The sequence below is a fragment of the Gopherus evgoodei genome, unplaced genomic scaffold (assembly GCF_007399415.2).
Source record: "Gopherus evgoodei ecotype Sinaloan lineage unplaced genomic scaffold, rGopEvg1_v1.p scaffold_35_arrow_ctg1, whole genome shotgun sequence".
Classification (NCBI taxonomy): Eukaryota; Metazoa; Chordata; order Testudines; family Testudinidae; genus Gopherus; species Gopherus evgoodei.
In genome coordinates, this window is record NW_022060027.1 from 4,348,580 (window position 1) to 4,359,679 (window position 11,100).

Consider the following 11,100-nt stretch of genomic DNA (forward strand, 5'->3'; position numbering starts at 1 on the left):
CAGCCCCCTGCAGCCCTTCGCTCTGGGCCTAGGCAGCACGTTTCCTGCTGGGCCTGAGGCACCCTCTGGGCCAACAAGGAGGTGGCCCAGGGTGCAGCTGTGCAGGAGGGACCCAGGACAGGATGGAGCCGGGCACGGCGGACCTGGGGCTTCCTCTCCAGGAAGCAGAGGAGCCAGGAGCCCAGCCCCAGGGCCCAGCAGGGGCCGTCCCGCTGCCTGGCCCCTGGAAAGGCCCCAGCCTGCCCAGAGCAGGAGATGAGTGACCCCGGCTCCAGCACGAGCAGCTCCGTCTGCTCCCCAGGGGCCAGCAGCAGCCGCGCAGTGGCGTGTGAGCGTGCGGGGGCTGAAGGCTCCCCCAGGGCAGACACCGGGGAAGGGAGGAGGACGGGGGAGGGCTAGTGACACCCGGCACCCGTCGGTTCACCAAGGCGTCAGGCCTGAGCCACGTGAGCCCCCCTGACACTCACAGACGTTTGCAGCGTCCAGCGGCAGAACTGGGCACTGCAGGACGGAGGTTCCCAGGGGTGTTTGGGACCGGAGATATCGGCCGGTGACATTCGGTTGCACAGTCCAAGCAGTGGCTGCCCAGAGTGCTCACTCCCGGAGCTGGGAGCCACTCACACGGCCGTGCGGGACCAGCCCGGGGCTGGGGTCTCACAGCGGAGCAGGGTGGGGTTGGCTCCCAGAGCTGAGGGCTGGAGTGACTGAGCAGATCGCCGGCCGGATAACACCAGGGGAATGTCACAGGCTGGTTTGTAGTTCTGTGTTTATTACAAATCTGGAGATTAACAGGATGCAAAATAATACAAACAGCTGCATCGGCACGTCCCCTCCCCCGCCTGGTGCTGAGCCCCCCTGGCTCCCCACCCATGGGGCTGGGTGAGGCGGCACCAGCTGGAGGGAGGGCTACTGGGGGGATATAAGCTGAGCCCATTCTCTGGGGGGAATCTCTGTGTCACTCCCTGGTGGCCGATGCTCCCTGCCCCGCCACTCCACTGACTCCCCCTCGGTTCACACTATGCAGGTGGGTGGGGGGCGCCCCTGCACCACAGGGGCTCTGCCCGTGGGGCCCCTGGCTCACGTTGATGGCGGCGTACAGCACAGGCTCAGGGGCAGGGGCCAGGCCCCTCCACTTGCCCTGCAGCACCTCGTGGTCCAGCTCCATGTAGGTGGGTCCCTCGGCGTCAGGGTTGCGCTCCTGCGTCTGGGAGGGGAGAGCGACACGGGTGTGGGTCAGTGCGTGGGTGTGTGCACATGCGCCAACACACACACACACACACACACACACACACACACACACACACACACACACACACACACACCAGACAGTTCAACCAGGGGGCAGCGATGCCCGCCACAGCCCCTTGCTCCCTCATGCACAGTTGCTCTGACACACTCTGTCCCCCTACCCCCAGGGAATCCAGCAACACCCCCCTGCCCCATCCCACTCCAGCCCACAGAGCCCTATGGGACAGAGATCAGGGAAATTCCCCTGGCACCTGCCCCCCATGGAATTCCGCTGTCCCTCCGCAAACCTTAGAAAAATGCAAATGTTTGCAGGAAAGATTGAGCGGGGGTCGAGGTGAGTTTGGGGGGTGCAGGGTCAGGCTCTTATTCTCTGTGTTCTGGGTCTCCCGCCCTTCTCGGGGGGGGGAGACCCAATGCTGATCCCCAGCTCCAGTGTCTGCCCTGAGGGGATATGGGGGGGCCAGGCAGAGTCTGGGGGGTTGGCATCAGAACATGGCTCTAGTGGGGCCTGTGCAGGCTGGGGTGGGGGGTGGAGGGGGCAGGATTTTGCATTGGTGCTGGGGGGGTGTTGAGGAGTGGGGGGTACTTACCAGGACATCCAGCTGCTTCCCTTCACCGATTTGGGCATCTGTGAAATAGAGACACCCCCTTTGTGAGGGGCTGGGCCCAGATCAGATCCCCAGGCCCAGCTCCTCACCCCTAATCTGAGCCCTTCACAGACTGGCCCGCCTGCCCCACAGCGAACTGGGATGGGGCAGAGTCACTAGCTCCATGGTGCAGCGGGGAAAACTGAGGCACAGACCAGGGCAGGGGCACCCCCAAAGGCACACAGTGAGTCAGGGATGCACCCCACATCAGTATGCCCCCCCTACCAGACATGGCCCCTGCCAGGGGACACCCGCCCCTCCCTCCTGCTCCATGGCTACCCCCTCACGTGTGACTTACAGACTGTGCGGGGAGAAAGAGAGAGAGATAGTAACAAAACCCAGGAGTCCTGGTTCCCAGCCCCCCGGTGTAACCCCTAGACCCCACTCCCCATCCCGAGCCAGGGAGAGAACCCAAGAGTCCTGTGTCCTGGGGCAGGTAGATCGGGGGTGGGGAGTGGAGCTGGGGTCTCACCTGCTCTGTCTCGGGGCTGGTCCTTTCCCTGCAGAGACACGAAGCAAAATCATCCATGAATCAATCCTGATCCCTGTGTACAAGCCCTGCCCCTCAGCCCTACAGCCTATAGGGCAGTCGAAACGGGGGGGCCCAGAACAGAATCCCTCCCCCTGCCCCCTCTGGCTGCTGAGCCTGGATACCCTAGAGACAGGTCCCTGCCCCCTGCAACCCTGCGCCCCCTGCTGAGCCCCTATTCTCTGCAGCACAGCGCCCCCTAGTGCTCCCCCACTCCCTGCAGCACAGTGCCCCCTACTGAACCCCCACCCCTGCAGCACAGCACCCCCTACTGAACCCCCACCCCCTGCAGCACAGCTCCCCATAGTGCGCCCCCACTCCCTGCAGCACAGCGCCCCCTACTGAACCCCCACCCCTGCAGCACAGCACCCCCTACTGAACCCCCACCCCCTGCAGCACAGCTCCCCCTAGTGCGCCCCCACTCCCTGCAGCACAGCGCCCCCTATTGAACCCCCACTCCCTGCAGCACAGCGCCCCCTACTGAACCCCCACCGCCTGCAGCACAGCGCCCCCTAGTGCTGCCCAGGGGCTTTGGGGTCAGCTCTCCCTGCCAGGGGAGACGCCCCCTGCTGGGCCCCTGCCCCACCCCCTGGGTTTCCTTCCCCGTCTCCCATCCAAGCCGTGACCCCTTCCCAGCCCTGCTTAGCAGCGGGTTTAACCCTTCCCTCACTGGGCGGGGCACTCACTTCTGTAGCAGAGGAAGGCCAGGAGGAGGAGGAGGAAGAGGAGGCCAGTGGCCGCTGCGCTCGTCCCGGCGATGATGGGGCAGGTCAGACCTGGTGCTGGGCTTGGTTCTGATTCCCCTGGGAAGCAGCACCAGGCCATGAGCATCTGGTTCGTTACTTGTTCCCCAGCCCCTCCCCCTTGAGGACCAGGGACCCACAGCAGAACATTCTATGGGGCTAGTGGGGGGCAGCAGGAGCAGAGGGGATTCTGGGTAATAGTGGTCAGGGGTTCACTCCAATGGCAGAGGGCTGTACTGGGGTGGGGCAGGGTGTGTGTGGGGGTGTACCTCAGACTCCATGTACCCTGTGAAGCCAGCTGGACACAGCTCCTGCAAGCTCCCCACCACCACCACCACAGGTCCTGCCCCTGTTCTGGGAATTTCTCAGCAGCTTCAGCTCACTTCTGCATAGGAATCATATGGGTGGGGGAATGGCAGTGGGAGGGGGCTTCTGGTCCAGGAGGGCACTTTGAGGTCATTGGGAGAGCCATGCCCTGCTGAAGTAATCAGCAGCGGAAGAGGTAAAAGTGCTGTCATCACAACCTCCATCATTAGGTTCCAGAGTCAACAATATCTCACTCTGAATCAGTGGGTCCAAGTGTTAACACCATGTTTACCTGGATTGAGAGGTTCCAGGGTTAATGCCCTACTGGGCAGCACCCCAGTGAAGGGGGAGCCTTGTTCCTGAACCGTTCCGCTGGGCTGTCTGCAGACTCAGGCACACAGACAGGATACATGGGATCATTATCTCTGGGTCTCCGTCCCCGGCCCTGAACTCCCAGGGAGTACACAACAAGCTGTGCCCCACATGGGTGACTTTGAGATGCCGGTGAGCAGCACAACACCCTGGTCTGTGTGTTGGGGGGAAGCTCTCCCAGGCCCTGCCCCCACCAAGCCAAAGTGGCATCTATCCACTGACAATCCCCCCACATATGAAATGAGTCCAGAGGGGTTCAGATGGGGCATTCGTCGTGGGGATCTGCTCCCATAGCACCCAGGCAGCCCTTTGTGGCTTCCCCAGGGGGCGGCTCCACAAACCTGTTTCGGGGGGGTGTTGATTGTGATTTCCTGCCCCCAGTCCGTGTACCTGGCCCTGCACTGCCTGGGCGGGTGGAAGTCGGCACTGTTCCCAGCTAAGTTGGGTCGGTTCCCCCTGTGGGACTAGAACCAGCATCTGTCAGAGGAGGAGTGCGGGGGTGAGAAAGCTGGAGCCCTGGTGTCTGTGGTTAGTTATACAGGAAATTCTCCTCCCCACAACCGGCAATGGTGGCTCTTCCCCGGGCTGAGCTGGCTTCCTTGGGGAGAGGATGGAACCCAGGGATTTGGGCCGGCTCAGCGCCCCCAGGATCCCAGAATGGGAGGAGCAGCCCAGCGAGACCCTGAGCGCAGATACAGACCCTGCCTGGCTCCACGGAAACTGGAACAAAACCATTACTGACTAGTATCAATTACCAGGAGCCCCTGTCGTGGGCCAGCTCCCCCGTGTGCTCGGAGCTGTACAGACACACGACACGGAGACAGTCCCTGTCCCAACCAGGTGCCATTCACACCTGGAGTCACTGCGGAGCAGGTCTGGGCGCGGCTGTTCCTATTTCGGAGGAGGAACGTCCCTGTGTCTGTAGAGCTACAGGGGAGCTTGTCTGCCAGCCGGGGCTGTATCAAACCAGGGGGAGGGGGGAGTGGGATAATACCAACAGCCCAGACTCGCTCTGAGACCCCCTGAGGGCCCAGATGGGTGTGGGGCTGGGAGCAGGGACGCTAAGCCAGACCCTTCACCTGCCAGCTCCATGGGGTCGCTGGGCTCTGAGCTGATGAGCGGGTCCCACTTGGTGCGATATCGGCAGCAGTAGCTCCCTGCGTCTCCTCGGCGCACGTTGCAGATGGGAAACTCAACCACGTCCACAGCAGGGGCTGTGGTACGATGTGCAGCCATGGCTCCACCTTTCCTCAGAAGGAACCTCACTCCCAGACACTGACACACACACCAGACGGTCACGGCTTCTCCTTGGGCAACCCCTCCACTGGGGCGCAGGGAGATGTTGGATTTGGGGTATCTGAGCTCTGCAGGCAGGAGGAGACAGGCCGTGAGACAGATCCCGGCACAGTCACTGCGCCCCGTCCACACAGCCTGGCCCCAGTGACAAGGACAATAAAGGGGGCCGGCAGGGAGAGTCTCCTGGATGCTTTTCCCCTGAATCCAAGACCGAGACAGCTGGGCTAGCGACACAAGAGACACAGGGCCCCCCACCCACCAGCAGGGCAACAGCGCGGATCCATCTGCCAGGAGCCCATGGAGGGGTGGCTGGGGCAGGGCAAGGAAAGGTCAAGGGAACTTACAGACCTTTTGCGTTTTCTCTCCATCGGCTGGGGCAGGAGAAATCAGTTCGGTGGGAAATGATCACAAGTGAATCAGAGTTCGCTGGTGTAGCAGGAACTGCTGGGGAGGGTCACACTGGGAACTATTGCTGAGCTGCCTGAACAGTAACTACCATTGGCTGAATTAAACCCACTTCACGGGCAACAATTTACATTCCTGGAGCACCAGGAGCTGGAGTTGGAATGTCTAAGGCACTAGGCCAGAACCCACCACGCCACGGTCCCTTCACGGCTGCTCTGATTGCAGCCTCTGTACGGCCGGAGGTTGAAGGGAAATTTCTTAGGACGGTTGTTGCAGCTTGAGTCATCCTCTTGCCCCATCTGTTTGCTGCTCCGAGTTCCAGCTCAGGTACCTGCAGCGATTTCTCCAGGCGATGGGTCGGCTGCTCAACTGAACAACTGTCCCTTCGCTGCGTTTTCTACAGTCTCTTTGCTCTCAGACAATTTGTCTATTTCTGTCGCTGCAGCTCACATCCTTCTCATTTCTTCAGCTCGTTTCTCTTTGCTCACAGCCAGGGCCGGCGCTTCCATTTAGGCAACCGAGGCGGTCGCCTAGGGCGCCAGGATTTGGGGGGGCGGCAATTCGGCGGCGGGGGGTCCTTCCGCGCTCCGGGTCTTCGGCGGCAATTCTGCGGCGGGTCCTTCACTCGCTTCGGGACCCTCCACCGAAGTGCCCCGAAGACCGGGAGCGTGGAAGGACCCTCCCGCCGCAGAATTGCCGCCGATCAGGAGTGCGGGAAGGACCCCCGCCTAGGCAGGGCCTACTCCGACCGGGAGCACGGAAGGGCGGCAGGCGACTTTGGTGGACCTCCCGCAGACGTGCCTGCGGAGGGTCTGCAGGACCAGCGAGCGGCAGAGCTTGGGGTGGCGAAATGGCTAGAGCCGGCCCTGCGCCTAGGGCGCCAAAAACCCTGGTGCCGCTCCTGCTCACAGCTCATTTCTGTCACGTTTCATTTGTGCTTCGCTTCCCTTGCGGTTTTCTAACAATTGCTTAGGTGACTTAGAGACTTTTTTTTTCTTTGTATTTCAGTGCCTGGATCTTCCTTTAACTTTCTGCCTCCTGCCTCTGTCTTTCCTCTGTCTGCCTCCTCCTGGGGGGCGGGTGAAGGGGCAAAGCAGGGGAAGGACAGCCCGAGAGGGAGGCGACGGGTTCTGATGCAGGAGACAGAAAATACTGGACAATTTGCCTGTTTTTAAGAAAAAGTCGGGACACCTGCAGGCGGGTTAGATACAGGACTGTCCCTTTAAAAATGGGAGGTCTGGTCATCATCGCCACCCCTGCCCCAAGTCAACCAGGAGTCACCCCTGACTGCACGGGGGGCAGGGGAGGTTCTGATCTCAGCCCCCTGGGATCAATACAAGGAGGTTGAACTGACTTTAAGGTGAAGGTTCAGGGCTCAGCTCCTCTTTTCCTCTGCCCCTTCTCCCCTCCCCTTCCTGAACACTAAAGTTTCCCCTGCCCCACAGATACTCACGTCTGGACATCCTGCTCTCTCCGGCCAGCCAGCAGCCTAGAAAGGAGACGGCTCATTAGAGACCAGATCCCAAAGCGACTGGATCCCACACCCTGGTCTCAGATCCCTCACGCTATGGACACAAGGCCTGGCTGTCTCTGATACTCACCGAGGAAGAGGATCATGAGAGCAGACGCCATGACGGGGACCGTGAGGGGCCCCTCAGTGCTGCCTCCAACACCCCAATGGGTCACTAGCCAGGAGAGACTCAGGGACCTTCTAATGCCCCTGCAGAGACCCTGCCCCAAGCTGTAGGAGACACTGTCAGTGGTTATGTGGTCAGGCCCCTAGAGAGGGACGTGACACGGGTTTTGTTTATATGCCATCGGCTAGAGGGCAGCAGGAAGCTGGGGGTCAGGGGGCTCCATTCCTGGCTCCGGGAAGGGAGTGGGGTCCAGTGGTCAGAGCAGGGGGCTGGGAGCCAGGACCCGGGTGTGATGGTGGCGCTGTCACCCGTCAGTTCTCACCCAGCGCTAGGTAACGCCGGGGGCACCATGACTCGAGGGCAGCATTAGAAGATGGTTCAGGAACCCGGCCAGATGGTCCCAATGGGCTCCTTAAATCCCCCACCCCCCTGCTCTCCTGCCAGCCCCCCAGCTGCTCAGGAGCTTCCCCCCATAGATGCTGTCAGCCCCACGGAGCAGGAGGGGGATGAGCAGGAGATTCAGTGCCTAGCAGAGTCATCCCCCAGCCTGTTGCCCACAACTGACACCCCCCACCCCTGCCTGCCCCCTTCTCCCATCCTGTCCCCTGGCATATCCCCCTATGAATCCCCCCCAGCCTGTTCCCCTCACAACCTCCCCCCACCACAGTGCTTCCCTCCTCATATCCCCATCCCCTGCCCTGTTTCCCCTCAAGTGCCTATCGATCTGCCGTAACTGTGGACAGATGCCCTGGTCTCAGATCCCACCCCCCTGTGGACACATGGCCTGTATGTCTCCGATACTCACCAAGGAAGAAGATCATGAGAGCAGAAGCCATGATAGGAGCAGCGAGGGGCCCCTCAGCGCTACCTCCAACACTCCGGTATCCAGCTCCACCAAGCCCCAAATAAGGAACTCAGCTGGTGGCTCCAGCTACAGGAAGTTGACAATGTCTTGCATCTTCCTGCGTGCACCACACGCTGTCTCTAATCTGCAGGCGAAGTCTACTGCGGTCAAAGTAAGCAGAGGGCTTTGCAAAATCCTGGAAACCCAGGGACTGTCAGCCCTGGCCAAGCATCATGTACCTCGTAGCTTGTCTGTCTCGGTGGAGAGGGGAGACAGGTCACCCTCGATGTACCCTGCAGCCTTGTGGAAGGTGCACTGGGCTGGGAACCAGGTGACCACAGGGTCTGGTCTTCAATCTTCCACTGACCACGATTTCCATGAAAATTCCATCCCCTTTTCAATCTGGGTACAAGCCCGGTTGATGACCCATGTATGTAAAATTAATACCTGATTGTGCAGTTAAAGGATGGTGTCATAATGGACCTGTAAGAGGGGTAGAGTTAAGGTCGTTCAGGAAACCATAAGTGTGGCATTTTCTGGTGCTGGAAGGTTTGACTCTGCAACTTTCCCTATAGCTCTGCAAACCTTCTCACCTGCGACCTAAGCTGAGCGGTGATGACGGGTTTACACTGGAACGCCTGGTTCTAAGGGGCTTTTCTCAGCGTGTGAATTAATCAACCAGGTTCAAAAGAAAACCACAGAAAGAGAAATTCCATCCCAGGCCTCCAACGGGTCACCAGCCAGGAGAGACCCAGGGACCTTCTAACGCTCCTGCAGAGACCCTGCCCCCGAGCTGGAGGAGACACTGTCAGTGGTTATGTGGCCAGGCCCCTAGAGAGGGACGTGACAAAGGCTTTGTTTATATGCCATTGGCTAGAGGGCAGAGGAAAGCTGAGGGCCGGGGCTCCATTCCCAGCTCTGGGAGGGGAGTGGGGTCCAGTGGTTATAGAGTATGGGGGAGTCTGGGAGCCAGGACCACCGGTGTTCTGGTTGCGCTGTTGTCCGTCCGTTCTCACACAGCGCTGGGTAACGCCAGGGACATTGCAACTTTGGTGCAGCATTAGAAGATGGTTCAGGAGCCCGTCCAGATGGTCCTAATGGTCTTCTTAAATCTCTGACCCCATGCTCACCAGCTCCCCCCCAACTGCCCAGGAGCCTCTCCCCATAGCTGCTTTCAGCCTTGCAGAGCAGGAAGGGGGCTAGCAGCAGATTCAGTACCTGGAAGAATCACCCCTCTGGCCTGTCACCCACAACCAATACCCTCCACCCCTACCTGACCCATCTCCCATCCTCCTCTCTAGCCTATCCCTCTTCGAATCCTCCTGAGCCTGCCCCCCGCACACCCTCTCCGCACCACAGTCCTTCCCTCCTCACACCCAGGGCTGCCCAAAGGAGGGGGCAAATGGAACAATTTGCCCCAGGCCCCCACAATAATATAATATTCTATAGTTTTGCAACTTTTTTTAAATGGAAGGGGCCCCTGAAATTGCTTTGCCCCAGCCCCCCCTGAATCCCCTGGGCGGCCCTGCTCACACCTCTGTCCCCTGCCCTGTTTCCCCTCGAGTGCCCATCAATCTGCCCTCAATTAAGATGGCCACCATCACTCGGTGTCCCCAGTTGGCTGGGCACCAGGCTGCCCTCTGGGAAATGGCGCCTACTTGGGATAGGAGGGGTAGTAGGGGGAAGGGGAATACGGGGAGTGGGAGAATGTGGGGGAACATTGGGGGGTGGGGGCTGAGGGGTAGGAGCTGAGGGGGTCAGGGCAGTGGAGAGAAAGTAGTACACGGCTTGATAGTATTCATCACCATGTATTTTTTACAGGTTTCTATGTCCCATTTAGGGCTTGTGTCCCACCCTCTGTTCCCATTTCCGCAGGTGTTGAGGTTTGGCACCGTCGGCTATGTTGAATTTTTTTATTATTATTAATGTTTGAATAGGGGGAATATTGCATCCTTGTGCTTTGATACATTTGGTTGATTGTTTAGAGGAAAAGGCTGAAATAACGGCGTGAGAGAACTTAAAGAAAAATAAAGATTTTTGCTTTCAATGGGTTAGTTTGAAAGAATAGAGGCAAGTTATTAAAGAAAAGAGATTTTGGGTTCGATTTAGTAAGGAGAGATGATTTTAAAGGCCTAGTTCTGAATGTCAATAAAGAATAAAAAAATGAAATCAATTAAAATGTTTATTAAATATAAAGTTAAGTTAAAAAACGCATGGCAGAAAAAGGGAATTTTATAAAGCAGAAACTGTTTAGTCAGCACATGGTAAAAAATATAAAGGCTGTTAATAAAGGAACATTTAAAATATTAACTATAAGGGGAAGTTAACAAAGAGCATTTCAAAATATTAAATAAAAGAGAGAAATATAAAGATAGGTTAAAAGAGGGAAACTGGAAGCCGCTTTGCAAAGGGCAAAGATAGACAGGACGTGGTTGAGCCAGAGAGAGAGAGAGATCTTACCCTTGTAACTGTTCCTGGGGGAAGAGGGGCCTCCCAAGGGTCACAGCCCCCCGGGCTAGTTATCTCCACCTTTGGATCGGACCGATCAGATGCTATTCTACAGCTGCATCATAGAATATATTTCCCTGAACCAATCGTATAGTCCCAAGATATTTAAACAAGGGACATCTCCCCGTCCTCCCTGCCCCTTTAACGGCCTTTTCTTATCTAAAAAACCAGACCTCTAGCATCTTTCCTGCCATGTGGCATTTTTACATAGATGCTTTAATAAAGGTTAAGACCATAAGCCCTTATTAACAAACAGTTTTTAAACGTTTTTTCCCTATGCTTTTGTGAGGACAATTTGAAGCTGCAGCAAAAGCAGCTTTGTTAGCCAGCAAATTAGCGATAAAGAAGGCTCTTAGATGTCCAGAGCGTAGCAATACGAGGTTTGTTTCTTTTTAAACTTTAGAACAAAAGTAAAAGTTACATTAAGTTTTGTAAAGGAATAAAGCTCTATTTTATAATCACTTGAAAAGATAAGCCTATTTGAAGAATCAGCCCTTTATTTATAGGTGTTTCAATAAAAAATGAGCATGCAGAAACACCCCAGGGCAGTGGCCCCAACCTTTTC

The 11,100-nt window shown here is 57.6% G+C and overlaps 1 protein-coding gene across 3 annotated transcripts; it reads right to left on the minus strand.

Moving 5' to 3' along the window:
* Positions 1-748: 748 nt before the first annotated feature.
* LOC115641633 (leukocyte immunoglobulin-like receptor subfamily B member 2) lies at positions 749-10,578 on the minus strand. 3 transcript variants are annotated; one of them, XM_030544960.1, is made up of 11 exons: positions 10,488-10,578; positions 7,989-8,510; positions 7,000-7,035; positions 5,749-5,877; positions 4,925-5,209; positions 4,187-4,309; positions 3,111-3,227; positions 3,011-3,022; positions 2,368-2,395; positions 1,839-1,876; positions 749-1,204 (listed from the first exon to the last, which is right to left on the minus strand). In XM_030544960.1, exons 4-10 carry the CDS (start codon positions 5,843-5,845, stop codon positions 1,861-1,863), a joined length of 678 nt encoding a protein of 225 aa, XP_030400820.1. In that variant the 5' UTR covers positions 5,846-5,877; positions 7,000-7,035; positions 7,989-8,510; positions 10,488-10,578; the 3' UTR covers positions 749-1,204; positions 1,839-1,860. The 3 variants fall into 3 exon arrangements, with proteins under 3 accessions (XP_030400820.1, XP_030400822.1, XP_030400821.1); XM_030544962.1 differs by lacking the exon at positions 5,749-5,877; XM_030544961.1 differs by lacking the exons at positions 7,989-8,510; positions 10,488-10,578 and having other exon boundaries at positions 5,736-5,877; positions 7,000-7,033.
* Between the last annotated feature and the right edge of the window lie 522 nt (positions 10,579-11,100).